Source organism: Epithele typhae (genome assembly GCF_022376455.1).
Source record: "Epithele typhae strain CBS 203.58 chromosome Unknown BXZ73scaffold_2, whole genome shotgun sequence".
Classification (NCBI taxonomy): Eukaryota; Fungi; Basidiomycota; class Agaricomycetes; order Polyporales; family Epitheliaceae; genus Epithele; species Epithele typhae.
The window spans coordinates 376,147-401,117 of NW_025954193.1; the positions used below are offsets into that span (position 1 = coordinate 376,147).

At 60.0% G+C, this 24,971-nt stretch overlaps 10 protein-coding genes across 10 annotated transcripts; 6 read left to right on the top strand and 4 right to left on the bottom strand.

Moving 5' to 3' along the window:
* Nucleotides 1-1,861: 1,861 nt before the first annotated feature.
* On the bottom strand, nt 1,862-3,839 carry BXZ73DRAFT_86620 (Rho GTPase activation protein; the record flags this gene model as incomplete). Its single annotated transcript, XM_048024269.1, has 8 exons — nt 1,862-2,091; nt 2,165-2,452; nt 2,533-2,677; nt 2,810-2,842; nt 2,892-2,978; nt 3,041-3,118; nt 3,261-3,518; nt 3,684-3,839. The coding sequence occupies 8 exons, from the start codon at nt 3,837-3,839 to the stop codon at nt 1,862-1,864; spliced, it is 1,275 nt and encodes a 424-aa protein (XP_047883037.1).
* Nucleotides 3,840-5,453: 1,614 nt separating this feature from the next.
* On the top strand, nt 5,454-7,719 carry BXZ73DRAFT_96035 (armadillo-type protein; the record flags this gene model as incomplete). Its single annotated transcript, XM_048026965.1, has 6 exons — nt 5,454-5,696; nt 5,886-6,349; nt 6,402-6,482; nt 6,531-7,167; nt 7,216-7,347; nt 7,405-7,719. The coding sequence occupies 6 exons, from the start codon at nt 5,454-5,456 to the stop codon at nt 7,717-7,719; spliced, it is 1,872 nt and encodes a 623-aa protein (XP_047883038.1).
* Nucleotides 7,720-9,125: 1,406 nt separating this feature from the next.
* On the top strand, nt 9,126-10,656 carry BXZ73DRAFT_73267 (uncharacterized protein; the record flags this gene model as incomplete). The annotated part of the gene is made up of 3 exons (XM_048021865.1): nt 9,126-9,143; nt 9,205-9,962; nt 10,035-10,656. 3 exons carry the CDS (start codon nt 9,126-9,128, stop codon nt 10,654-10,656), a joined length of 1,398 nt encoding a protein of 465 aa, XP_047883039.1.
* A 559-nt stretch (nt 10,657-11,215) lies between these two features.
* BXZ73DRAFT_38881 (GMC oxidoreductase) lies at nt 11,216-13,941 on the top strand (the record flags this gene model as incomplete). Its single annotated transcript, XM_048018268.1, has 13 exons — nt 11,216-11,417; nt 11,471-11,549; nt 11,607-11,734; nt 11,796-11,817; nt 11,923-12,042; nt 12,102-12,190; nt 12,246-12,377; nt 12,481-12,700; nt 12,756-12,780; nt 12,835-13,077; nt 13,129-13,334; nt 13,392-13,791; nt 13,870-13,941. 13 exons carry the CDS (start codon nt 11,216-11,218, stop codon nt 13,939-13,941), a joined length of 1,938 nt encoding a protein of 645 aa, XP_047883040.1.
* A 201-nt stretch (nt 13,942-14,142) lies between these two features.
* Nucleotides 14,143-15,737, bottom strand: BXZ73DRAFT_86624 (alpha/beta-hydrolase; the record flags this gene model as incomplete). Its single annotated transcript, XM_048024270.1, has 7 exons — nt 14,143-14,308; nt 14,365-14,542; nt 14,606-14,862; nt 14,926-15,022; nt 15,088-15,130; nt 15,186-15,343; nt 15,404-15,737. 7 exons carry the CDS (start codon nt 15,735-15,737, stop codon nt 14,143-14,145), a joined length of 1,233 nt encoding a protein of 410 aa, XP_047883041.1.
* Nucleotides 15,738-15,919: 182 nt separating this feature from the next.
* On the bottom strand, nt 15,920-17,203 carry BXZ73DRAFT_38041 (NAD-P-binding protein; the record flags this gene model as incomplete). Its single annotated transcript, XM_048018112.1, has 5 exons — nt 15,920-16,299; nt 16,364-16,706; nt 16,770-16,865; nt 16,921-17,120; nt 17,173-17,203. The coding sequence occupies 5 exons, from the start codon at nt 17,201-17,203 to the stop codon at nt 15,920-15,922; spliced, it is 1,050 nt and encodes a 349-aa protein (XP_047883042.1).
* Nucleotides 17,204-18,307: 1,104 nt separating this feature from the next.
* Nucleotides 18,308-19,405, top strand: BXZ73DRAFT_96039 (translation initiation factor eIF3 subunit; the record flags this gene model as incomplete). Its single annotated transcript, XM_048026966.1, has 5 exons — nt 18,308-18,320; nt 18,380-18,486; nt 18,575-18,839; nt 18,975-19,290; nt 19,345-19,405. 5 exons carry the CDS (start codon nt 18,308-18,310, stop codon nt 19,403-19,405), a joined length of 762 nt encoding a protein of 253 aa, XP_047883043.1.
* A 185-nt stretch (nt 19,406-19,590) lies between these two features.
* On the bottom strand, nt 19,591-21,604 carry BXZ73DRAFT_38521 (transducin family protein/WD-40 repeat family protein; the record flags this gene model as incomplete). The annotated part of the gene is made up of 6 exons (XM_048018212.1): nt 19,591-19,821; nt 19,884-20,138; nt 20,203-21,053; nt 21,116-21,252; nt 21,312-21,521; nt 21,576-21,604. The coding sequence occupies 6 exons, from the start codon at nt 21,602-21,604 to the stop codon at nt 19,591-19,593; spliced, it is 1,713 nt and encodes a 570-aa protein (XP_047883044.1).
* Nucleotides 21,605-21,803: 199 nt separating this feature from the next.
* BXZ73DRAFT_38778 (uncharacterized protein) lies at nt 21,804-22,658 on the top strand (the record flags this gene model as incomplete). Its single annotated transcript, XM_048018255.1, has 4 exons — nt 21,804-22,154; nt 22,217-22,339; nt 22,390-22,441; nt 22,495-22,658. The coding sequence occupies 4 exons, from the start codon at nt 21,804-21,806 to the stop codon at nt 22,656-22,658; spliced, it is 690 nt and encodes a 229-aa protein (XP_047883045.1).
* Nucleotides 22,659-23,228: 570 nt separating this feature from the next.
* Nucleotides 23,229-24,822, top strand: BXZ73DRAFT_73273 (endo-1,4-beta-xylanase C precursor; the record flags this gene model as incomplete). Its single annotated transcript, XM_048021866.1, has 7 exons — nt 23,229-23,405; nt 23,473-23,694; nt 23,773-23,990; nt 24,049-24,050; nt 24,110-24,582; nt 24,655-24,711; nt 24,772-24,822. The coding sequence occupies 7 exons, from the start codon at nt 23,229-23,231 to the stop codon at nt 24,820-24,822; spliced, it is 1,200 nt and encodes a 399-aa protein (XP_047883046.1).
* Nucleotides 24,823-24,971: the final 149 nt, after the last annotated feature.

Here is a 24,971-nt window from a genome sequence, read left to right on the forward strand (position 1 = left end):
CGGACGAAGGAGCCTGCGGAAGAGTCGGGGCGGGTGAAGGAGTGGACGGACGCGCGGGGCGAGACGGTGGGGTGGTATGGGTCGTCGAAGGAGGAGAGGAGGTGGGGGGGCTGCGCGCGGCGGAGGTATATGAATAGAAGCGGTGGCGGGAGGCGCGTGGGCGGGCAAGGAGGGACGGTGAGCAACGGCCGGGGGGAGGAGAGGAAACGGACTGACGGGCAGGTAGGTATAGTTGCCCCCTCCGCCCCCGCCGGAGTGGCCGGCCGAGCTCCCTTCACGGCTCCAGGACATGGATATTCTAATCGAGGGTTGGTTCGGCTCGCTTGGCTCGCTTCGCCTGCTCGTCACTCGCTCGGCCTCTCTCGGTCTGGCGGGGCCTAGCTTGGGGCGGTACGGGTGGAGGACGAGGGTGTAAGTGGCGTTCGGCGGACGTGCAGCGCGTGGTCGTCAATCGTTAGTTACGGGCAAACAGGCCCTTCGTGGCTGTCGTCAGAAAGCAGGCGCGAGCACGGAGACGGAGCGCAGGTGGAGGAGAGCGACAAGCCGCGTTTCGCCCCCAGACGCGGGGAGCTCTCTGCTGCCCGTGGTAGCGCGTGGCGGTGGCCTGGCCTCCCGCACGCACCTGCTCATATACGGCGCGTTTCCGCACACGTCCGCACACGCCCGGCGCAGGCCCCGGGATGCGTCCTCCCTCCTCGCTGCCGGGCGCGATGTCCGTCTGCAGACTGCCATGGACTGGCCATGACGGACGTCGTGACGAAGCGTGCCCAGATGCCGCTCGGCGCTGCGCAGCACGACGCGCGCCTCGGATCCAAGACAAACCACCACGGGCCTCCGATCGGCAGTGGGCACAGGCCCGTCAAGGCACGCTCGCGACGGCCGCCCTTGGGAGAAGCCAAACATAGGTTGATATGGTGATCCCTGTGCGCGGTTTGGTCTCTTTTCCTAGTCTCCCCTGGGCAGACCTTCCACATACGAGGCTCTTTTCCATCATGTTCACGTTTTCGTTTCTTCGCATGTTCTCCTGCCAGCGACTCGTGCAGTCCAACCCTTCGTCCCTCCTCTGCTGACACTTAATTCTCCCGTTAAACCCACGGCACCTGTCCCCGTCGGCAGGCCCCACCAATACCAAATGCGCCTCCGATGTCTAGCATTGACCGCAGTCCGGGACGGACCCTCGCAAGACATATATAGCTCCGGCAATCTTAGCGGTCAATGTTCTCAACAAAACCCTGAGGGACGTGTCGTGCGTCGTTCCCAAGAATGCAGAGCCGCAGTACAGAACATGCTTCCAAACACTGGGCAGCGAGGATGAAAAGCGACTGGACCAATTATACGCTAGCGACCAATCACGATGCACGAGTACTATATGCACAGCAAGCGTCCGTGCCCAAGGTAATGCCAAACGGGAGACGTGCCGGAGCCGGATGGCAGAGATCTCGAAGTCGGAGCACAGGGAGGAGGGGGAAGACACGGTGGAGTCCCTCGACACTGGGGTCCATGGACAAGGAGCAGGGAGACAGATGAATTGTCCGGAGGAGGGCGTGAGGACGTATAGACTAGCGCAACAACATATATCATAACAACATCGTGACAGACATCCGGCGCGGGCGGTGCCCTGTGCGAGACACGGAGCGTAGGCCTACCGCTTCCGAGGGGACCAGTAAATATGAGCGAGCAATGGGGAGTAGGTAGCAACGGCGAAAGCGGAGGTAGAATGTGTGCAGCGAACGTGGTATACCAACACAGACGAGATACGAGCGGTAGATGGGCGGGGTGAAGATGAGCATACTAGAGAGCTGAGCATGATACACGAAGAGAGACAAACAGCATCTAGAGAGCGACCACGGGAATGGCTTCACTAGCCGTTGTTTGTTGTCCCGCTACTGTTCGTCCGCCCAGGCTGAACCGATGCCCGTTTCTGCTTCTTGACCAATTTCGCGTGCCGTTCCTCGTCCCCTATCCGCGACTTGCTGGATGGCAGCGTCCGGCTTCGCGTGACTGTCACCACTGAATTTGACCGCGATGGCGGTGATTCAACAACGGGCGACAGGTTTCCGTCATCCTCTTGGTGTCCGTGGGCATATTTCTCTGTAATGCACAGGAGGAAATTGCACCATGGTTAGCCGTCACCGCTATCTTCGGCTGAAATGAAGGCACTGACCGGCTGTGGTTCGCCGCCTTCCGACTTTGGGCACATCTCTGCTGATCAACTTCCATCCACCCGACTCCTCGTCTGAGCTCGTCATCAGGTCTGACGAGGGTTCCGTCATCGGTACTGTCACGGCACTGTCCGAGGGCCTCATTGTTGGTGGCGGAGGGATGTCGAGCATAAACCAATCCTGGTTCTTGATCAGGAATTCAAGTACATCTTGGCTCAGCTGGTGCTCTTGTGGTGAGAGCTCATGTGACGGGTGTGCAATAAGAGCCGGTCGGAAGATGACCGCCAGATCTGAGCAAAGTGGAAGTTGTTTCAGGATTTTTGGCCAACTTGTGCAGGCGGGGCGCATAGGAGAGGGTAACACAACGTACTCTTCGCCGTCATCAGGTTCTTGTCCGACTTTCGTGCGAATACAGAGAGAAGGTCCAGAACATAAAGCAGGAGATATTGGTTCGCACGAGGCATGGAGCGGATGAGGCGTTTGTACGTTGCGATGACCTCATCCTCATTGCGGGGCTGCTTCGCTATTAAACATCGCCCCCGGTGAGTGCATTATGCGGAGTGATAAGCTATTAGGCTCACCTAACGCATCACGGAACTATGATCGGTTAGAAAGTAGTTATGGTGGTGAGAATTGTGGGCACTCACTAGATGGTACATGTCATGGGGTATCACGGATTCCTGGAGCAGATGAGCACAACAGAAACACATAGTCGTCAAGAGCACGTACGGGCATTTGTGTGAGGTATCGTCGGAAGACACTGGCGACATCGTGCGTCGTGAACTGCTCCTTCTTCCAGTCCACGTTCTTCCCGTACTGCAAGCACCGGTAGCGGTGCTCAGGAGAGGTGAGAGTAGGGGAAAGATGACAACACGCACTCGTGGAGGATGCTCAAAGATAGCCTGTAGATCCCGCATTCGTTTATTTGACCCATTTACGCGGAACGTTCCTTCCACCTCTGTCGCTGTGAGGGCATCAGGATGCCACTCACGATCCAAATCGAAACAACACACGCACCGCTTTCCTTCAGATGCAGTCCACTGCACCTCTCTCCATCAGCACCCCATCCTCCAGCGAGAGGGAGAACGCGGAGAAGACGCACCACTTCGCGACCACGACAGGGATGTATCCCCACACATAGAGCTCCCCGTTCGAATTTGCGGTCGAGATCTGCACGGACGCGGCCTTGAGGCTCTCCTTGAGGGGTTTCCCGAAGACGGTGTGCTCGCGCCCAGCACTGCCGCTGTCCGTGGCGTGCCCCTTATACTTCTCATCCGCCTCCTTCTTCGCACGTTGGACGAACGTGAAGTGGTTCCACCACGCCTTCAAACCGGCCTTAGTGCTCGCCAGCGCGACCTCAGGGCCGGGCCCGTGCCCGTGCGGGGGGATGGGGTGCGAGCCTTGGGAGCCCGTGAAGAAATTTGGGGGTGGAGCAGCGGCCGTGCGCTCGAGCGGGCGCGATGGGGGCTGAGATTGGCTGGTGGCGGCGGTGGTGGACGGGTGGGTGGGGGTTGCGCGGACGTACGAGGTGGGGGCGGGGGAGGAGAGGGCAGGGGCGGAGGGCGGTGGTAGCGGGCGGGGGGTGTTGGTGGAGACGGGACCGGTGCGGGAGCTAGTTCCGGCAGGCGGGACGGGCGCGCCCGTGCTCTGGTTGGCCGGCGGGCCCGCGACTGGCATCGGGGAGTCGGACGGGGCTAGGGGCTCGGGAGGGGGTTCGGGCCGTTGTGGTTGCGAGGCGGGCGGGGCTTGCGCGCGCGGGGAGGGGGCGAGGGGGCCAAAGGGGCGAGTGGGGTTGTCGAGAGTGGTGGATCGGCGGCGATGGCCGCGCGCGAGGAGACCGAGCACGGGCAGCCTGCGGCGGGCGCGTGCGGCTGCTCCCTGTCCGCCGGGGCTGGTGGGGCTTGTCGGGCTCGTTGGGTTGGTGGACTCGGCGGCGGCGGACGGGGGCGGGGTGGACGCGCGGTGGAGGAATGCGAACGTGACGGACGGCGCGGCGGGGCCACCGACGTCAGCTGCTGTTGAGGGCCTGGCAGCCAGTGCGTGCGCTGTTTGATCCGGCGTCCAAGTCAGGGGAAATGGTGTCCGCGCACGGCGAGCTGCCGCTGGACGTCCGGGAGAGGGTTGGGAGGGGATTGTGGGGGCGGGGTCGAGAGCAGGGCAGGTGGGTGCGGGCGACGAGGTCAAGCTCAGAAGACTGAGAATGCTGGCTCCACGCCGCGGTACGCCGCCGCATGTATATGCTACATACGTAGTCGCCTAGCACGCATCGCCGACGCCTAACTCACATTGCCCATCACAGTCCCGGGCGCATCCTCCCACTGCACAGAACCGAGCTCGGCTTGCACTCACCTGCCCCTTTCGTCCTCGCCTCTCTCTGCGCCGAGCACATGCCCCATGCTCCCGCAGGCCCCTGCGCAGCGCGCACAGCCTATCCTCTACTAGCCTTGGTGAGTTCTGGAGGCGCAGTTGCTCGTCGACCCTTGCCCGGGGAGGAGGCAGCGCTCTCGGCCAATCAATTAATCAACTATCCTGCTGTGCCACAAAGTCCGCCAATACATAGGTAGTGCTGATCGGTACTGTGCCTGGTCAATGCGGGCCGTCTCCTACCGGCATATATATCTGGTCGTTGTCCCCCCTCTGCCATCTGGACCAGACGGAAGAAAGCTAACCACACGATACGGAAGCCATCCATTAAGCAAGGTTAGTTAGAGGAAATATGGAACACTTCGTGCGTGGGATGTACAGTACTTTCTTGGGGCTTTGCGAGCGAAGCGAACAACCCCTGGTGCCTAGCTAGGTCGTATAACAACAGAGTTTCACAAGCTGGGAAGCTAGCTAGCTATCCATGGCCTCACCGAGTTTCGGTGCAGACATTGGTGAAAAAGGATATTTTCGGTGGTCGGGCCACTGGTTGAAGATCATTCCCGAACCGACTCAGACGCGGTGATCTTTAGCTTCAGCCTGAGGGTAATTGCTCGTTTGACACCCTCGGAAAGCATATACTCTTGTCACCATGGTTCTATCTTGGTTGGTTTTGGTAGTTGCGTCCACCAAAAATGTGCTACTGCTAGGACTGCGCAGCGAGCGATGTGGTCCAGGAATTGGTGGGACACGGGCACGTGACCACACGCGTTCACGCCACGCGCCTTCGGTTCATGTTCGACTTCGGGCGTCAGCTTGCTGGCTCCAGCTCTCTTGTCTTGTCCGAGTCCTCCTCCAACATTCTCCTTTGTCCTCCCCTCCCTCCTCTCCTTTCTCCACGGCGCTCGATCCGTTCTCGGCGATACCATCATGTTCAAAAGCATCCTCCCTTCCCGACGGGCGCCTTCCTCCACCACTGAGTTTCAGATGCTCACGTCCCCTGTTGACTCAACCGACTCCGAACCCAACGGCAAGGAAAACTACTTTGCGAACAACGGCTCTTCTTACGACCTTAACGCGAAACCGAAGACGACAAAGCACAAGAAGATGAAGAGCAAGGGACAGCCGGAGATACAGGCTCCCTTGTCCAACCAGGACTTCGACCGACTGCTCGTGAGTACACTCTAGTTCCTCTTCTCAGATTTTCCCCATGCATATGCATCGTCGGTGTTGGGTGATATGCATATGGTGCAATCCTTGCCGCTGCCTCACTTAATCCGTTCTAATCCCCGGACTTAGTGCGCGTTCGGCACACTGTGATCGTGCTCATGACGCATCGTACTAACTCATGCTCTGTCGCAGGATGACCTCCAGATACCAGACACACTTCGCCCGAAGTTGGCGACCATGGACGCATCTGTGAAGATGGCGTTCCTCAAATCCTCTCAGGTCCTCGCCCTGAAGCCTGCGCCCGCCGCCGCTCCCCTGACGCCTCGCTCTCTGCGACGAGCGCAAAGCAGCGAGTCTGTTCTCTCGTCACCTCGCCCACTAAAGTCCGGCTTGGAATCCTACGACCTCCCCGGCCGTTCTCAATCCTCCTTCGGAACCGGCCACTTGCGTGGTATGTCCATGGATGTCCGAGGACAACCTCTGGACTCCAGGGCAGCTCCCGTCGCCCCCCTGAAAGTCACCAAGGACAAGAAGAAGGCCGGTAGCACCCCTGCGCCCGAGAAGTATGTGAGCATGCTTCTTGGGCAGTCGAGTACTGCGATGGACGTGGAGGTAGTGAAGAAGCTCAGGCTTCTTTTGAGGAACGAGTCGGCAAGGTGAGTATCGCTTTCGCCGAACTGTGTTTGAGTTTTCTAACGGTGTATTCAGCTGGACCGACGACTTTGTTCAGAATGGCGGCTACGACGCGCTGCTTACCCGTCTTAACGAGATTCTTGAAGTCGAGTGGCGGTACGTCCTTTGAGTCTGACGTTTGACGATTTCTGACCCAAGATACAGGGAAGAACAGCACGATGATCAGATGCTGTATGAACTTCTGCGATGCGTCAAGGCGCTCTCTACATCGGCAGTCGGTTGCAATGCCCTGCGGCTAGCATGTCCACAGCCATTCGACAAGCTCGTTTCACTCTTGTACTCCGACAAGAAGCCGGGCGATGTTCCCACCAGGCAACTCATAGTCGAGCTGCTCCTCTTCCTCTTCGATCTATATCCCCCGTCCTCCCTCCCGTCAGTCGGCAGCCCAGCGCCAGGACACTCCCGCTCGCGGTCTCGCTCTGTCCCTTGGGAGCTCTCCGAGGGTATGAGATCAACAGGCAACCTCGTGGTTCTCCCACACCCACACTCCACCGTTTTCGCATTTGTCAAGAGTCTTCTACTCACCCCTGCGCCACCCCCGAGTGAGGCTCCTGGGACACCCCTCGAGCCTCACGCATTCATTGAGGACCTCCGTCGGCCTCGCATCTACAAGACGTACCTCCAAGAACTTTCCGACATTTGCCGGGACTACTTCTGGGTGTTCTGCCACCCCAGCAACACCATCTGGGAGCTAAATGAAACTGACGAGGCGAAGGTGGAGAAGCCTCGAGCACCTGGTGGCATGACTGGAGGCGTCGAGTATGAGGCGATGTGCTACATGGTAAGGCAACACCCGTGCTCCCGAGACATGCGCTAACCTGACCGCCAGACGATGCACTTCAAGTTCATCAACGCCATCGCGGTGTGCACTCAGGCGCTGAACTTGCCGAAAGAGCACGAGAACTCAGCGTTCCGCTTCCACCAGGACATGCTCCAGTCCGGGATCGAGCGCATTATCTCGGTGCGTCGCGTCGCGCACCCCGCTGTTCGTCTAATTCTAATGTGAACCCCTCCCCAGGTCGCGCGCAAGGCGTCGACGACGTACTACCCCACCCTTCACCTTGAGCTCGCACGCTACATGCACGCAGCCGGTCTCTCTGGGGTCGACATCCCCTGGACGCTCTCGCGCATGCTCGGCCAGCCCCCTGCGGGCGTGCGCCGTCCCACGCCTCCCGTCATCCCCGCGGCAGCGACACAGAACACCCCAACAACGCCGACGAAGCAGCGGACCGCGCCCGCGCCCGGGTTCGCGGGGTACCCGGCGTACCCCGCTCTGCCGTCTGGACGGCAGTCGGGGGAGCAGAGTCGGAAGGTGACGCCGATGTTCAACTGATCGGCCTGGTTCACAGGTCTCCGAGCAACGGGTGCGGAGATAGATAGACACTCTTGTGTGGATGGACGGACTCCTTGACGACCGCGACGATTGACGTTCTTGACACTATATGCGCATGCTTTCCTCATGTCCCCTCCATCGTCATCTGTTATCGTAGTGTGAAATGATGCTATGTGCTTTTATCGCTGTATAACCTTCTGTGCCGGCTAAGCGTTGTGGTTGAAAAGGTATGTGGTAAGGTAGACCCAGCACAGAGTCGACGACGTGTGATTCCTGTGACGGATCACGTGCTCGTGACGAATTAGTCTACTTATCGGCGCACATATGCTTGGCGCTTGCGGGACTCGACTGAGAGGACGTCGCTGACCGCCTTTCCAGATGAAATCCAGGCCCTAAACAGTGTACCAGAGCATATGTGTGTACAGGTAGTGATGTTGCGCTCACTCAATTGGTGCGGACCAAGTAGTTTGGTCAGCGCATAAGTAGCGCGCTCACGCACCACCGTGCCCCCTACGGCACGACGTCTGCTTGCGCACACCGCGAGCATCGCGATGCCGCGCGCGCTGCGACGTACCCTTATTGTTGCGATGGTCTCGCGGTCGCGGGGCATTGTCGACTAAGTACACCGCTCGGGCGCTTGTAAGACTGCAGAGAAATAGTGCAGCACCATAGTAATGAAGCTATGGAGTTGAATCCCCGTGTGAACAGGACACGGCATCACGCGCTGTAGTAGAAATGATGGTGCGCGCGGTGGAGGTCAATGTGCGTAGACATTGTGACACCGCCCGCGGTACGTCGCAGCACACGGGACATCGTGATGCTTGCAGTGTGCGCAAGCAAAAACCGCGCCGTATGGGCTGCGGTGCGCGATGCGTTGACTTGCACAGGCAGCCTGCAAGCGTGTGCTTGCAACTGGGCGCGAGATAGCCGGACCTCGCTTAGATGACCGAAATTGCGTGCAGAGCATACATCTTGGCTTATAACTCTACTGCTGTGGCCGTTAGCCAAAATCCGTTCTATAAATATTCTACAGCACTCATTGTAGCAGACAATGTATAAAGCACTTTGGTTGTAGGATGAATCCTCGAGTTGTTATTCGATTTTAAGCGTCTTTCCCCCGCCAAACTGGCCCAAGTGTGACACGGGGAGGTCATGTGACGTCGTCGAGTCTGTGCTGGGTCTACCTTATTTGATCTCGAGGAGTCCCAGACGCGCACAAAACACCTTGTTTCCACACCGCCACCGTGCCTACCCCACACGCTGAACACGCGATCTCAGTGCTACATACCTTAATAACTCACATTGGGACTGCGCTCGCATCACCCCCACCCCTGCCCTTTCTCATCCCGTTGCCGAGCTCAACTTGGTCTGACCACTCTTTCCGTGTATTGTGTGCCTTGAGAAGGATGTCTATTGGCAACAAGGTGAGTACTTATGCTGCATTGGACTAGACATTTCTGCTCACTTGCTGCTGGGTATCCTCAGGCTCCATCCATTGCGGATGCCCACTCCGAGGACGATGAGTGGGAAGACATTCCCGAAACAAAGCCGGCTCGGAGGGGCACTGGTTCTCGATCGAGCTCCGTTCTGAGCGCCGCCCCTCCTTCACCAAGAGCGGGCACCCCGAGACGTCGTCCTGGGAAGACTACGGTATTCGTGGCTCAATCGACACCGGCGCGCCGCACCGCCAAGCCCCGCAAGCAGCCGCTCATCGATCGCGAAGACGTGGAGGACGCTTTGAAGCTCGGCGCTGTGTCCTCCTTTTCCTACATCTTCTCCATCATCTCCCATGCGCTGTCTCTCCTCCGTCGACCACTCGGCTTCTTCCTCTTCTTGTGGCTCGTTGGCATCATACTGACGATGCTGTCAGCCACATTCCGTACTATTGCCGCGCCTGTATGTTGGATCCCGTTCATCTCTAGCACGCGGATGTGCTACTTCGCCAACCAGCTCGGCAACCCCGACGACCAGAAAGTGAAATGGGTCGACTACCCTCGGCTCGTCGATATCCAGAGTTCCAACTTCGAGCAGCTGCTGGGCAGCTCCGTCGGAGGTTCGGCGCTCAGTCTCGAGATCAAGAAGGCGGAGATGGCGACGAAGGACCTCATAACGCTCGTCAAGGTCAGCGACCTGAACAGTCGCGACTTGCTCTCGCAGTCGCTCTACAGCTTTGTCGAGGACGCGAAGAAGACCGGGCGCGGCCTCCAAAGAGTCACCGCGAAAATCAACGGCGCCGTCGACACGTGTGTCCGCTCATCCCCGCTCTTCCTCCCCCCGCGTGCTAACTTTATCTATCCTGATCGCCCCACGCATAGGATCATGTCGATCAACGACCACGCCCTGCACACCATCGAAGGCGCCAAGCCCGCCGACGGCGTGCTCGCCGTCATCTGGCCGTTCGGCAGCGCGACCCCGACGTCGCGTGAAGCCGCGCTCGACGCGTTCCGGATGTCGCTCGACGTGCACGCGTCGGAGATGGCGAAGCTCGTGCTCGAGCTCACGCGCGCGACGGCGGACCTCGACGCGCTGGACGCGCACCTCGTGACGCTGCACGAGCTGTGCGCGCACGAGAACGTCGCGCTCGGCAAGGCGAAGGACGAGGTGCTCTCCGAGCTGTGGACGTTCCTGGGCGTGAACCGGCGCCGGCTGCGCTCGTTCGACTCCAACTTCGAGCTGCTGCGCAACCTGGGGGAGTACCGCCGGCGCGCGGCGGCGCACATCGCGGCGGCGTCGCAGACGGTGCTGGCGATGACGGAGGAGATGGAGGATTTGCGGGAGCGGGTGGCCGCGCCGGACCTGACGGGGGACAAGATCCCGCTCGAGGTGCACATGAGGAGCATCCGGAGCGGGATGGAGAGGATCCAGGAGCAGAGGGTGAAGGCCAAGGAGCGCGAGGAGCAGCTGATGAACAAGATTCTCGGGATTCATGATGCCTAAGCTCAAGACACGATGAACTGTATCATGTATGCAAGACGAGATGCGGCGAAGTTTCCATGTACTTAAATGTATTGAGGAGGAGGAAAGATCACACATCGGCTCGCGGAGCAGGGAATTTGCACTGCATACTTATGACACTGAACTCACTCAATCCGCGACCGGTTCAGTGAACATACCCGAGCTGGTTCGAGTACTTTCTGATTTAGTAAACGGTGTTGTCACCAGGTTTCAAGGACGAACATGGCGTAGTGGATGCCCAGCCCCGCAGGGCAAGTCGAGGCGGCTCTGGTGTGTCGCGTGATGTGAGCAATATACACAAGAAGTCGATAGGCGCGACTCCTGGACCTTTGGGCCTTGGCCACCACTCTCACGTTGCCCTCTGTCGCCCTTCGCGCTCGCGGGAATACCCTACGCCAGGCCCTTACATACCGGTTAACCCGGCCACCTGCCCCGGCCCGTCGTCAGGTGGCGTTACAAACGGACCTCTCCTACGTTCGAGTCCGACTCCCCGCACCCCCATATAACTCCCGCCTCTTCCTCTGCCCAATCGTTCTGTGCAATGCCGCTCTGGTCTGCTCTGCTTGACCGCGCGCCCCGGCACCGGCTTGCGCTCCTCGGGCTCGTCCTCATCGTCGCACACTTCTGGTACCGCAAGAGGAGAAGCATGCCGTTCGGTCAACCTCACGGCAAAGCTCGCAGGATGCGCGCGAAGGGCGAGGAGTACGACTTTGATGAGTACGACGTCGTCGTTGTGGGTGGAGGTGCGTCCGCCGTCCAGACGCAGGGTCCGACCCTGTGCTCACTCGCACCTTAGGCACGGCGGGCGTCGTCGTCGCCGCGAGGCTGTCCGAGGACCCGTCCATCCGTGTTTGTCTCCTTGAGGCCGGTCAAAGGTGCGTGGGCGCGTTCGAGCATGAGACAATGCACGTCCTCATCGCGCGCGCACGCAGCTCGCTGAAGAACCCCTTCGCCACCATTCCACTGTCCTATTCGCGCCTCATGCACACGCGTCACGAGTGGAAAATGTTCACGGTTCCACAGCCTGACACCGATGGCGGGCTGAGGTACTGGCCTCGAGGTGCGTTTGTTGCTTCTCGGCACGCGTCGCATGTTTACAGGATCTCGCGCGCGCGCAACAGCTAAGCTGCTTGGTGGATGTAAGTGCTTCCCTGGTGCATACACCTTCGAGCTCATATGTTTGTGCGGTGCGCAGGCTCGTGCATAAACGCCGCCATGTGAGCCCGCCGAATTGTTCGCGAGTCTCAGCACATTCTTAACGCACACGATCAGCTTCCACACCTGCGCGCCTGAAGATTATGACGAGTGGGCACGCCTGCAGAAGGGCCAGGAAGGCGCGGACCAGTGGGCATACAGGAACTTCGACCAGTGAGACCGGTAGCTCTTATCCGCGCGTGCGTATACTGACTCGGAGCGCTACTATCCAGTTACTTGAAGAAGTTTGAGGGATATCAACCCAACGCCCTGTACCCCGATGTAGATTTGACCCTCCGAGGAACCACGGGTCCTGTTCAAAGTATGTCCCGCACGCCCCCATGCGCCGTTTGCGTTTGCTAATGCCGCTTGTGTAGCTGGGCTGCACAGTTACACTTCTCCTACCACTCCGAGGTTCATACAATCGTGCGAGGAGATAGGCATCCCACTTGTCCCAGATCTCAACACGTCCGCAGGCTCCATGGGGGTTTCCAAAGTGAGCTTCACGTGTGGCGCATGCGCTCCGTAATTTGCTGACTTACGCCATCTTCAGTCCAGTCAGTAGCGATGGCAAAATGCGGCCACCATTTACACTGACAACGATTTCCTTAGTGACGTATATAACTCCTCGCGGAAGGAGGTCGACGTCGGAGTTCGCATACTTCACTCCAGAAGTGCTTGCACGGCCCAATTTAACCGTCATCACTGAGGCTCACGTCACGCGAGTGCTCTTTGAAACAACGGGATCTGTTCCTCGTGCTGTTGGTGCTGAGTTTTCGCGGTGGAAGGGCGACATCTTCCAGGTGAGGGCGAAGAAGGAAGTTATCCTTTGGTACGTAGCTATCTGTTTGCTTGGAAAGTAGCTGTTGACAAGTCTGATTATACAGCGCTGGTGCTGTACACACACCCCAGGTAAACGAGCCCGCCACCTCTGATGCAGTTCCACTTGCTTACATATGCAAGTAGATCATGATGCTTTCAGGAGTTGGCCCGGCAGATCACCTCACGTTTCACGACATCCCTGTTGTCGCTGATCTCCCCGGCGTGGGGTCGAACCTCATAGACCATCCGGTCGTGGACTTCAACTTCCTGGACAAGACCGGTTCCAGCATCATCGGAATGTTTGGAGACAAGCCGCAGCACAAACTCAAGCTTGTCAAGGAACTTTTCAAATACAGTCTCTTGAGGAAGGGCATGTTGACGGGACAGGTGCGTCATTACGAACGTCACATCTTGCTGTCCTACTTACCATGCTCGTAGATGGCGGAAGCGATTGCGTTCGTTCGTGCCACAGATCCCAGTCTATTCCCGCCGGACAAGTTCCCACCAAGCGAGATAGAAGACGTCTCGTCTGGACCAGGTGCTCCGGACATCGAGCTGTTTTGCACACCCGCTGGGTACCTTAAACACGGCATGGTCAAGATGGAGTCCTTGCACTACTTTGCACTGCACGCAATCTTGCTGCGGTACGCCTACTTGCTCCTGCTACTGAGACAATGCGCTGAGACGTCTTTCCACCGCAGACCAACGAGCACGGGCACGATCCGCCTGCGCTCCAACAACCCCCGGGACGCGCCGCTGATCGACCCCCGGTACCTGTCGACGGAGAACGACATGGCGATGCTCGTCCGCGCCGTCGACCTCCTCAAGCGCATCTTCCGCACCGCGCCGTTCGCCGCGATGGCGGACCCCGCGGGCGCGGCGCACCCGGACCTCGACCACGGCTTCGCGGAGCTCTCCGGCGCGGCGCTCGAGGACACGATCCGGCGCAAGTGCGAGACGATCTACCACCCGACGAGCTCGGCGCGGATGGCGCCGCTCGCGGACGGGGGCGTGCTCGACCCGTACCTGCGCGTGCACGGGATCCCGAACCTGCGCGTCGCGGACGCGTCGGCGTTCCCCGCGATCGTGAGCGGACACACGGTGAGTGCTGGGCGGGGGTGGGCGTGAGCGAGTGGTCTCCGTGCGGTCTGTCTGATGCGTTTTCCCTCCCTTCGCCAGGCGGCCCCGGCGTTTGCGATTGGGGAGAAGGTGGCGGACCTGGTCAAGGCCGCGATTGCGTCGAAGGTTTGATTTATGTGACATTATCTCCCTCTGTCGCTGTGCTTGGATATGAGCATGTTGCTTATTGTACGATAGTCGCATGCGGATGCCCATCGGGAATGGCAATGGATATCGGAGCTTTCCAAGCAAGTAGGCCAAGTTCATTCACGAGACGGCATGCGGAGGTAAACACCCATGGCGGCAGCTGCAGCCGAATATCAACACACCCTCTCAATCATACCCACTCTTCCCGGGAACGACCCCGAATGCACCTCCACCTTTTCCGTACATCTTGAACATGTCTCCGGCGAGGACCTCGGGGACCTCGAACGCGGCAAAGTGCCCACCCTTGTCGTGCTCGCCCACGTACACCGTCTTCCCCATCAACGCTGCCCAGCTGCGAACCAGTGAGCAAAACCGCCGGAGAAGGCGACGCAGGAACTGATCACTAACGATTTTGGGAGGCGGATGAGCTCCCCGGGGAAGTACGACACCCCGGTGGGGACCGTCGCTGGTGAGAGGTGTCCGAGGCCGAGGGTAGCGGTGCCTCCCTCCGACATCTCATAGTAGATCCGCACGGAGGCCGCAGGCCCGGCACGGGAAAAGTAGTAGATGGAGATCCATCGGAGGACTGGAAGGGGGCACACGGTCAGCTTCGGATCCATTGCAGACTGCAGGCGCGAGCACAGCGCACCCTCGTCATCCGTCCAGGGGTACTCGTCCGTCCACGCGACGAGCTTTTCGTAGATCCACGCGAGCAGCCCGACGGGCGAGTCCGCGAGGCTGTAGCCGATCGTCTGCGGCTTCGTCATGTGCATCTTCGAGTACCCAGAGCCGAGGTTCACGAATCGCTGTGTGTACTCGAACCCTTCGCGTATCGTCTTGTTGAACGGCGTGAGGAGCATCTGAAGGAACAGGAGAGGGTTGCGCAACAGTGTGGGAGGGTTCATACTGTCCGACAGTAGGATCGTCAGCGAAAAGGATGGGATGACGATGGAAGGGATCGCCCCGTACATTGGCATGTTCGTGTGCCAGGCTTTGATGTGCTTGGGTCCGAGGGTGGGGACGATTGCCTTCCCGAGGATGCCTCCCCAGTCACCACCTTGGTAAACTGAATGCGTTGGGAGACTGTCAGCATCGGGCGCGGGCTCCGCCTGTAGAAGGCGTGACACTGACCGTACTCATTATATCCCAGCGCGACCATGAGTTTGTTGAAGAGCTATAGGGGGCAGCAATCAACTTCAATGCATGCGCATGGATGCTGGATGGCATGCCTCCGCATATTGTGGCGCCTTGAATCCTGGCTTATGCGCACCCTCCGAGAACCCGTACCCAGGGAGACTGGGCGCGACGACGTGGAAGCTCGGGTGGTCGGGCGACGCCGCCGTCAGCATAGGGAGCATCTTCTCGACCTCGAGGAAGTGGCCCGGCCCTGAAGGCGGGAACGCTGACGTCAACGCCGTGGGTCATCTCTTGCGCGCGCGACACTCACAGCCGTGGACGAAGAGGAGGGGGATCGCGTTCTTGACGTCGCTCTGCTGGTGAACGTAGTGGATGTTGAGCGTGCCGAATGCGTCGACGTCGATGTCGCGCGTGAACATGGGGAGCTCGTTGATCTTCGCCTCGTGCTTGCGCCAGTCAAAGCCATCCTTCCAGTGGCTGACGAGACGCTTGATGTCTGCGAGCGGGGCACCGTACGACCAGTCTGCGCCCTCGAGTTCGTCCGGGAAGCGCGCGAGCTCGAGTTTCTTCTTCAGGAGCTCGATGTCCGCGTCCGGGACGGCGATTTCGAACGGCGTTTCCTCTGCTATCTTGGTGGACGTCATCGTTGGGGCGTAGGAACTGAGCGTCGCTGGCGTGAGAGGCGTTTTATATTCAGAGCGACACTCGGCTGCGAAAGGACGCTCGTGACTGACGTCGGACCATTAAGAGCGCTCAATGTCGTCGCTGCTGACAAGTACCGTTGGAAAAGATATAGTGTTCTTGTCATTTGTATTGAACCCCCTCACTATTTCTTCTCCTCCTGGAGCAAGCCCTGGATGTCTTCCACGGTGCTCGCATCGAAGCCCTCCACCCCGTACTTCGGCTTCCACCCCACCTGAGCGCGTGCCCGGTTCGCCTTGCACCGCGCGTTCGAGCCGAATATCCAGCCCACAATCTCGTTTCCAAACAACTCGACCAGCTGCTCCGGAGTGGTGAGCGGCTTGGGCGCGAGCGCGGGCCCAGAGACGAAGCCGCTCGCCGCCATCGCCTGTCCAATCGAGTGCGCCATGGCGCCCCACGTCAGCTCGCCGTTCTCGAGGAAGTACAGGCCCTCTGCGCCGTGGCCGACGGTTTCGCGGCCGCCGCCGAGGACGGCGTCGAAGAGCTGGATGTAGAACTCGGCGGCTGCGGAGGGGAGAGCCCGGACCGTCAGTCGCGCTCACCAACGGGGAAACAGAGACACGCTCACTGTCGTCGATGTGCACCACGGGCCACGCGCCCTTTCCCTCGCCGACGACGACCGGGTGCCCGCGCTTGATGGCGATCCGAGCCTGGATCGGAATGGTGAGGCTGAACCGGTTCGCGATCCCGGCGTCGACGAGCGCGTGCTTGGCGACCCCGTAGATGGCGCTCGGGGAGACGATGTACGCGCGGACGTATCCGGCGACGTCGGCCTCGACGATTGGGACGTCGACGTTGCGGTGGAAGGCGGAGGGCGAGATAGACTTGACTGACTCGAGGTCCATGTCATCGTAGATGGTTTCTGAGAGGAAGGCGCCCCTGGCGTCGTCGACGAGCATCCCAGTGCCGGACTGAGCACCGTTTGATGACAGTCAGCTACAGGCTTGTGCGTGTGTCAATGCGTCAAGACGCACAGTGTGTATAAGCACGGGGACTTCGCCGGTCTTGGTGTAGCGAGCTTTCATGCCCGCCAGAATTGCCTGCGCGGACGGCAGGTGGTCACAATTCGCCTAGCGCAGACTTTCAGTCACCATTAGAAGACGTGTAACGGAGTCTAGAGCTTACAGTGTGAATGACAACGTTCGATGCCTCGGAAGCAGCGGTGATCTCATCGACATTGTCCAGAGCGCCGACAAGTGTCTTCACCCCGAACTTTTTCTGCAAAAGCGCTCCCTTTGCCTCGCTGCGTACCAGAGCAGTGATATCGAAGCTTGCGGCCCTAGGATGTGTGAGAAGACGGGCTAACACGGCTCCGCCGATGTAGCCTAATAGAAATGTTGGTTAGAAAAATTCTGGGTAGCTCCAGGGAGGACGTACCAGTTGCGCCGGTGAGGAATATGGAGGTCATCTCGAGAGCTCTCAGATGCTCGCTGTTCTGATTCGAGAGCCCTATTGTAGACAAACAGGATGCTGACGAACCATTACCGAGATCGGTACTACCGGAAAATCGGCGATGAAAGGAAGCGAAGTGGTTATCAAGCTGCTGGAAGCGCGAGCGGGGACGCTCCGACCAAAGCCACTCGGGCCAGATCAACTGTACAAATCAACGACAGCGGCGCCCTCGACAGGCGCCCTCTGCCCACCTGCGACGATTTTGAATCCCGCCCGTGCAACCACTCCGACTCGCCAGGCGTATAATTTCCGAAGAGACCGGCGCATGCGGGGAAAACGCCATGCGCACGCGCGAGAAGACCGGCATATGCGCGCGAAGGCTCAACCCGATCCGAGGTGCTGAGTCTTCAAACTCCAGTTGAGCCGACCCCCGCACTCTGCCGGACACGGATCTCTCGTCTCCTCACCAGCTGCTTGACGTGCTCTCGGACCACCCTCGTGTACCTTCTGAGCCAGGGGAACCCGCCGCCGGCACTCGCGCGACCCCCTAAGTGCATTGCTCCACAAGCTTGAGATTGCCATATATTTGGTGGCTGTCTTGCGCCATACCGGGGAGCATAGTTGGCTATGAAGAAGACTGGTACACTGGAAGTGCATGAGGCACATGAGGTGAAAAGTCGTGACATATACATACTCACCAACAGAGATCTCCCGAGTGTCTCATGAAGAAGATTTCTTAGGACGGCAGTCACCGTGAAGCTCCGTGGGGGAGTCCTCAGTCCAAGCACTGAGTCGTCCAGGACGAACGCCGCATCGGATATTCGACGCCGGTTGTACGCCATAGCTGGATCCACGGATAATCCAAACACTTGTGCCTTCAGTCGTGGAGACTGCCAGTGTGAACATACGTAGGGTCTAGGAAGTGGAAGCAGGTGCAGTTGGCTCAGTTGACAGTCACGACCACGCCTGAAGCGCCTACTAGTGCTTTCGGAGATTGCCGCTGCGCGCAAATCTAGGCGACGGTGTCGGGAGCTCGAGCAATCTGCACCGTTCTCTCTCGACATCACCACCGCTCCCGCCAATACCCACTCCCCCCCCTACCGCCGCCGCCGCCGCCGCCATGTCTGACTGGGGTACGCACCCCTCCTTGATCCCACGCCGAGCCGACCCCTCACCAGTGCAAGGAGTGCAGAAGCGTCCGACGACGATGCGCCCAAGGCCGCCTCCTCCGCCCCGATCCCGAAGAAGCCGGTGAAGAGCAAGTGGGACGGGGAGGACGAAGAGGACGACGGTCCGGTCGTACGTGTCCCGCCCCCGCGCGTGCTCGCCCGCCGTCGCTCACCCGCCGCCCGCCGCGCCCGCCCGCGATACGCGCGATCCCGCACAGAGCGACTGGGAGGCGTCCTCGGACGAGGAAGAGGACGAGAAGCCCCGCCCGGCGGTCACCGCCGCCCCGCCCAAGAAGAAGGGCACGCTCAAGCAGAAGCTCGCGGAGAAGGAGGCGCTCAAGGCGCAGCAGGCCGCCGACGCCGCCGAATACGACGAGGACGCGGTGCTCGACCCGCGCGAGAAGGCGCGACGTGACAAGGAGCGCGAGCTCGCTGCGGACTTGAATAACGCCGCGGACCTGTTTGGTGCGACGGCGCTCGGAGGTGAGTCGCAAAATCTCGAGTCGGATGTATGGGATTGTTGCAGGAATGGGCAGAGGGCGGAAGGGGAATGCTGCTGCTGCTGCTGCTGCTGGGAGGAGGCGATGAGAGTATTCCGTTGACATCCTGCGAACGCAGGCACATCGTCCAAGGAGCTCGACTCGCTCATCTCCGCACAACCACGGACGAAGGAGGATTTCATCCAGTTCTCGGACATGGTCATCGAATACGTGATCAAACGGCATCAGTCTAAGCCGTTGTACGCCACTTTCCTTGAGCACCATACCCGCGCGCTCGCAGAGCCGCTCCGGGACATAGAAGTCCGCAAGGTTGCGAGCGGCCTCACTACGCTTGCAAACGAGAAGCAGAAGGAGCAGCGCGACAAAGCAAGCGGCAAGAAGAAGCCCAAGGCCACCACCAAACCTGCCCTCGCGGCTGCGAAGCCGTCAGGCAAGTATGTGCCTTCATTTCCCAACGCAAGGCCCGCCCGCACTAATGTTCTTTGCAGGATGGACACCACCTTGTACAACGAGGTACTGGACGACTTCGGCGACGACGAGTTCATGTAGAGTCATGTATCACCCTGCGTTGTGCTGTATGCTTGCGCGTATCCTCAATCAAATTGTAGCCTAGTGCATCGGTGTAGCACGCCAGTCCGTCGTGCGTCTCACTGACGTCCAAAACATGTGTGCGACTATCTCAGTCTGAGATTAACGTCGGGCAAAAAAGTACAAGGGGTGAGCATGTGCTCAGATCACTCGTCGTCCTCGTCCCCACTGCTATCCTCGTCATCGCTGGCGACGCCGATCACGCCGCCATTTTGCTTCTCCTTGACGTTGCGGCCCGCTTCTGCGAGCTTGGCACCAAGCACCTTGCGCGCGCCCGCGTTTGCGCCAACATCCCACACTTGCACCCGAGCTTTCGAGCCCGCCGCGGCAAGAGTGAGAGGCTCGTCGGGAGACCACGAAGTCGAGAACACCTTGCCCTGCGAAAAGAAGAAGGGCTGGAGTCCAGACCAGCACGGAGACAGAAGCAAGGAGAACTTACCACGCCGAGATCGCGCGAGGTGACGAGGCTGACGCCGCGCTTCCCCGTGTCCGGGTCGTCGGCGATGTTCCAGACCTTGACGACCTTGTCCGTGCCGCCCGTCGCGAGCACGCCGCGGACGTGCGGGTTCACGTCGAGCGCGGACACCGCACCGTCGTGCGCCGAGACGGTGAACCGCGCGGGCGACGGGGCGTCGAGGTCGGAGGGGAGCGCGCGGGCGTCGAAGTTGAGCACGAGGCCGTTCTCGAGCGAAACCTACCGTCCGGCGCGGTCAGCACACCCGAGACACACGCGAGCAGAGGGAGAGACCGCGACTCACGTAGAACCCGTGCGGCTCCCAAGGGTCCCAGCGGAGCGCCTCGACGTCCGCGCCGACGACGGCGCCGACCCCCGCCTCCGGCGCGCGCGAGTCGAACGTGCGCACGGTGCGGTCGTAGCTGCCGGTGAGGAGCACGGTCGGCTCCGCCGGGTTCCACTGCACGGCCTGCACCTTGTCCTTGTGGACGTCGAAGCTCCGCAGCGCGCCCGCGCCCTCGCCCTCGCCGGTCGGGCTGCGGTTGAGGTCCCAGAGCTTGACGGTGCGGTCCGCGCTCGCGCTCGCGAGCAGGTTCCGGTGCGTGCGGTTCCAGGAGAGGCTGAGAACGGCGTCGACGTGGTGCGCGGCGCTCGCGGGCCGCGCTTTGGTCTTCTTGCGCTTCTTCTTGCCCGTCCCCAGCGGCGTTGGGACGTGCGCGGCGGTCTTGTCGGGGCGGCCGAGGACGCAGTCGGGGTACATGGCCTCGACGGTGTCGAGCGACCAGATCTCGATCTCGGGCTCGAGCGTGCCGACGGCGATGAAGTTGCCAAACTGTTGGAAAGGGTCTGCGGAGGAGGAGGAGCGAGTGGAGGAGGAGGCGGCGGCGAAGTCGAGCCATTCGAGGCACAGGGGGAAGGAGGGGAGCATGAGGTCGTGGTGGGCGTACAGGTTCTCTTCGTTCTCGTCGTAGACGTAGATCTCGAGCTGAGAGATCTCGTCTTCGGTTTTGGCGACCACGAGGAGGTTGTCTGTGGGGAGGATCTCGAGCTCTTCCCGCTCTTGTTCTTCATCGTCTTCTTTTAGTGTGATGTATGGGTCTTCGTCGTTATTTCGATAGAAGGTGAGGCCTTTAATGTTACTGAAGGGACCCATTCCTAAAGAACCCCGCTATCAGCCTGGCTCGTCAAGACCGCATGCACGGATATATTCAACGCACCTGGCATAGCTTCATCTTCGTCGTAATCGTCGAGATTATACTGCGCGAGATCGTCGCCTTTGGAACTCGATCCCTTAGGTTTTGAGGCGCCGTCTTCGTCCATAGGGACGTCTTGGACCATCGCATCCTCATCTTCACTTCAAACTCGTACACTCAAAACCCTCGCGCGGCAAGAGAAGGACTATGCGCGACTCACTCGACCCAGGCGTTCTCGTCGTCTTCATCCAGATCGTCCGCTTCAACCCCCTCCGCGCCTTTCCCCATGGACTGCGCTGCCGCGTGCGCCTTCTCCAGCTCTGCGCGCGCATCTTCGAGCTCTATCCGTGCGAGCGCGCTCACGCGTTCTAGCTCTTGATCATCGAGGACATACTTTGTAGGGTGTCGTACTGTGACTCCTCGGCGCACCCTGAATGATCGGTTCGAGTAAGTCAAAGAGAAGCAGAGATATGAGACAGCGTACCAAGCGACCGAAGATATGAGGCTGGTCATGAGAAGGGGGTCCGCAAGAGTCGGAGAGAGGTCGCGCTTTCCAGACGGCAAAGCAAAGCAAAATTCAGATCTCGGATCGCACGTGATGCGCGCGTAAACGCGCTCTGACCGCTGCGGCCCGTCTTCCCTCATCCTCACCCAATCCTTGGACCTCAGTTGACTTGTCTGACGATGGCTTTGCGGTGAGTCTGTATCTAATATGTGCCCGGGTTGTCTAAATCGAGCTCAATGCCTCAGAACACAGCTTCTTCAGCTCGCCGTTCCCCTCGTAAAGTCGTATGGCTTCACGCGCGAAGCCCTCGCGCAGTCCGCTCTACGTCTACCAACCCCGCACGAGAAGCCCCTCACCGAAGCCGCAATCACCGCTCTCTTTGGGGAAGGGGACGACGCGCGACGAACATTGATTGGAGGCTGGCTCGAGCATGCGCGTGTGGAGACGAGGAAGAGCCTGCTGGCGGACGCGACCCCGGGCGCACCCCCACCGTCGATGCGAGCTGTGTTGGAGAAGAGGTTGCGGGTCAATGAGGAGGTTCTGCCGCTTCTTCCGGAGGTCAGTGGTTGTGTGTCTGCGTTCTGGAGGAGCTGTATTTTGAGGGTTTGCTCCCGCCTCAGGCGTTCGCCCTTCTGGCTTCTCCGACATATGGCCTCCCTCCTCTGGACCCCATCCCTGGGCTTAAGCACGTGTCTCAAGTGGCAGACGATGCGTGTTATCTCGTGCGGGACACTTCTGTCGGCGTAAGTCTCCACTCTTCCTCGCTGGAACGTTCACTAAGCGGCGTGAATAGCCTGCATGGTTCCGACGACGCGCGACTGTCGCTGTGGCATACGGCGCAGCAGGTGCGTCTATCTACACTTTGCTCCACTGCTCTCTCTCATATTTCAGCCCACAGAGTTGCATCAGCTCACTTCACCCAACACCGCGTACAAGTTCCTGGACGATGCTCTCAGCATGACTCAAAAGGTCGACTCGGCGGCGGACGACATAGGGCAGTATGGGCGGTATATCATGAAGAGCTGGACAGGCATTATTCGGAGCAGCGGTGTCCTTCCATGATCTTGTCAATGTGATGTGCGTACGTGAGCTTGCTCCTCCTCAGTCTCCTCTGCCCGGATCCCTTTTCCCCATGTCGAGTGCTGCCTACCACGCCATGCGCGCTCGTCGCTATTCCTGTATGCGCTCTACTTCTACGTCACCTCTGCGCTTATTTTACGCCGTGCAGATGACCGGGCGCAACACGCTTCGAGTCCTCCAAGTTTGCCTCGCCCGCACCGAGCAAGTCCCGGCGCTCCAGTTCTGCCGGGCCCGCCGACATATGCCCGTTCGCGATGTTCTTTGGGTCGCTTGAGCTGCGCGCGATCAATCACCTGGCTGTTTACCAGCGCGGCTCGCGGACCTCGCGAACAGGCAACGGTCGCCAGGTGAGGGCATGGGACGCGTCCGCATGTCCCACCCTCCTCGACGCGTAACTCGCGTTCTACGAGGGGCGTATATTTGCGATGATGATCCGTGTCGTCACACCTGGCAGGCTTCGGCTCCGCGTCAGTATAAATTCTCACTCTTCGCAGAGAGGACCCCTTCGACGTCCGGCGACCTCGACATTCCAACACCGCGAAGACCTCGACGATGACAAAGCTCTCCACCACGTTCGCCACCCTTGCTGTGCTCCTCCCCGTCGTGCTCGGCCAGGCGGCGGAGTGGGGCCAGTGCGGTGGGATCGGCTGGAGCGGTGCGACGACCTGCGTCTCCGGTACGGTCTGCACCGTCCTCAACCCCTACTACTCGCAGTGTCTCCCCGGATCCGTGAGTGCCTCCGCCTGTCGTCTTCTGTCTGTGCGTAGCTGACAATGCTCATCTCGCTTCTGCCCAGGCGTCGTCCACGCCCCCGACAACAACCACTGGTGGCTCGACCCCGACGTCGACTGCGCCCGCGTCGACCGCGACCGGCTTGAACAAGCTCGCCCAGGCGGCGGGGAAGAAGTACTTCGGGAGCGCGACTGACAACCCAGAGCTGACCGACACGGCGTACGTTGCCATCCTGAGCGAGACGAGCGAGTTCGGGCAGATCACTCCTGGGAACAGCATGAAGTGGGTGCGTGCCGACGTTCCCGTTTCATCGTCTTTCTTCATCACCTTTCTCCATTGAGCATGAGTTGATGAGCACCGACAGGACGCGACCGAGCCGAGCCGGGGCACGTTCACGTTCACGAACGGCGACGTCGTCGCGAGCCTCGCGGAAGGCAACGGGCAGCTGCTCCGCGGCCACAACTGCGTGTGGTACAACCAACTGCCGAGCTGGGTCAGCGGCGGCACGTTCACCGCGGCAGACCTGACGGACGTGATCACCACCCACTGCGGAACCGTCGTGGGACACTACAAGGGACACATGTGAGTGTTTGCCTTGCCTCCCACGCCAGAGCTCCCGCCGACCAAACCCTTTCTGCAGCTGTGAGTGGCCTCCGTAGGCTCCTTGCGTCTGCAGACGCGGTGACTGACTCCCCCGGCAGACTCCTGGGACGTCGTCAACGAGCCCTTCAACGACGACGGCACCTGGCGCACCGACGTGTTCTACAACACCCTCGGCACCTCCTACGTCCAGATCGCGCTCGAGGCGGCGCGCGCGGCGGACCCGAACGCGAAGCTGTACATCAACGACTACAACATCGAGTCGACCGGCGCCAAGTCCAACGCGATGCTCGCGCTCGCCAAGAGCCTGCTCGCCGCAGGCGCGCCGCTCGACGGGATCGGGCTCCAGTGCCACTTCATCGTCGGTCAGGTGCCCACGAGCCTGCAGACGGTCATGCAGCAGTTCACCGCGCTCGGGCTCGAGGTCGCGATCACGGAGCTCGACATCCGGATGACGCTGCCCGCGACGGACGCGCTGCTCGCGCAGCAGGAGACGGACTACGAGAACGTCGTGAAGGCGTGCATGAACGTCGAGGGGTGTGTCGGGATTACCGTTTGGGACTGGACGGACAAGGTGCGTGGCCCTCCGGCCGGGCAAAGGTGCGGGATGGGCGAGTCGAGCTGACGTTGTGCTTTTGTGGTGCAGTATTCGTGGGTGCCAGGCACGTTCTCGGGACAGGGCGCGGCGTGCCCATGGGATGAGGTGAGCGTTTGCCACATTCCCGCCATCTCGCGAACGTCACTGACTCGGTGACTCTCACAGAACTTCAACATCAAGCCCGCGTACAACGGCATCGCTGCGGCGTTGGCTTGAACAAGTTACAAATGTTGTGGTCTGTCGTTCACAGACGTATTGTATACGCTCATCGTCCTTCGTACTGTCATCACAATGTCTTCTGAGCCAAACGACTAAGTACTCCGAAATCTGTACATAGTAATGTGAAGCTACAACTACTCCTTCGA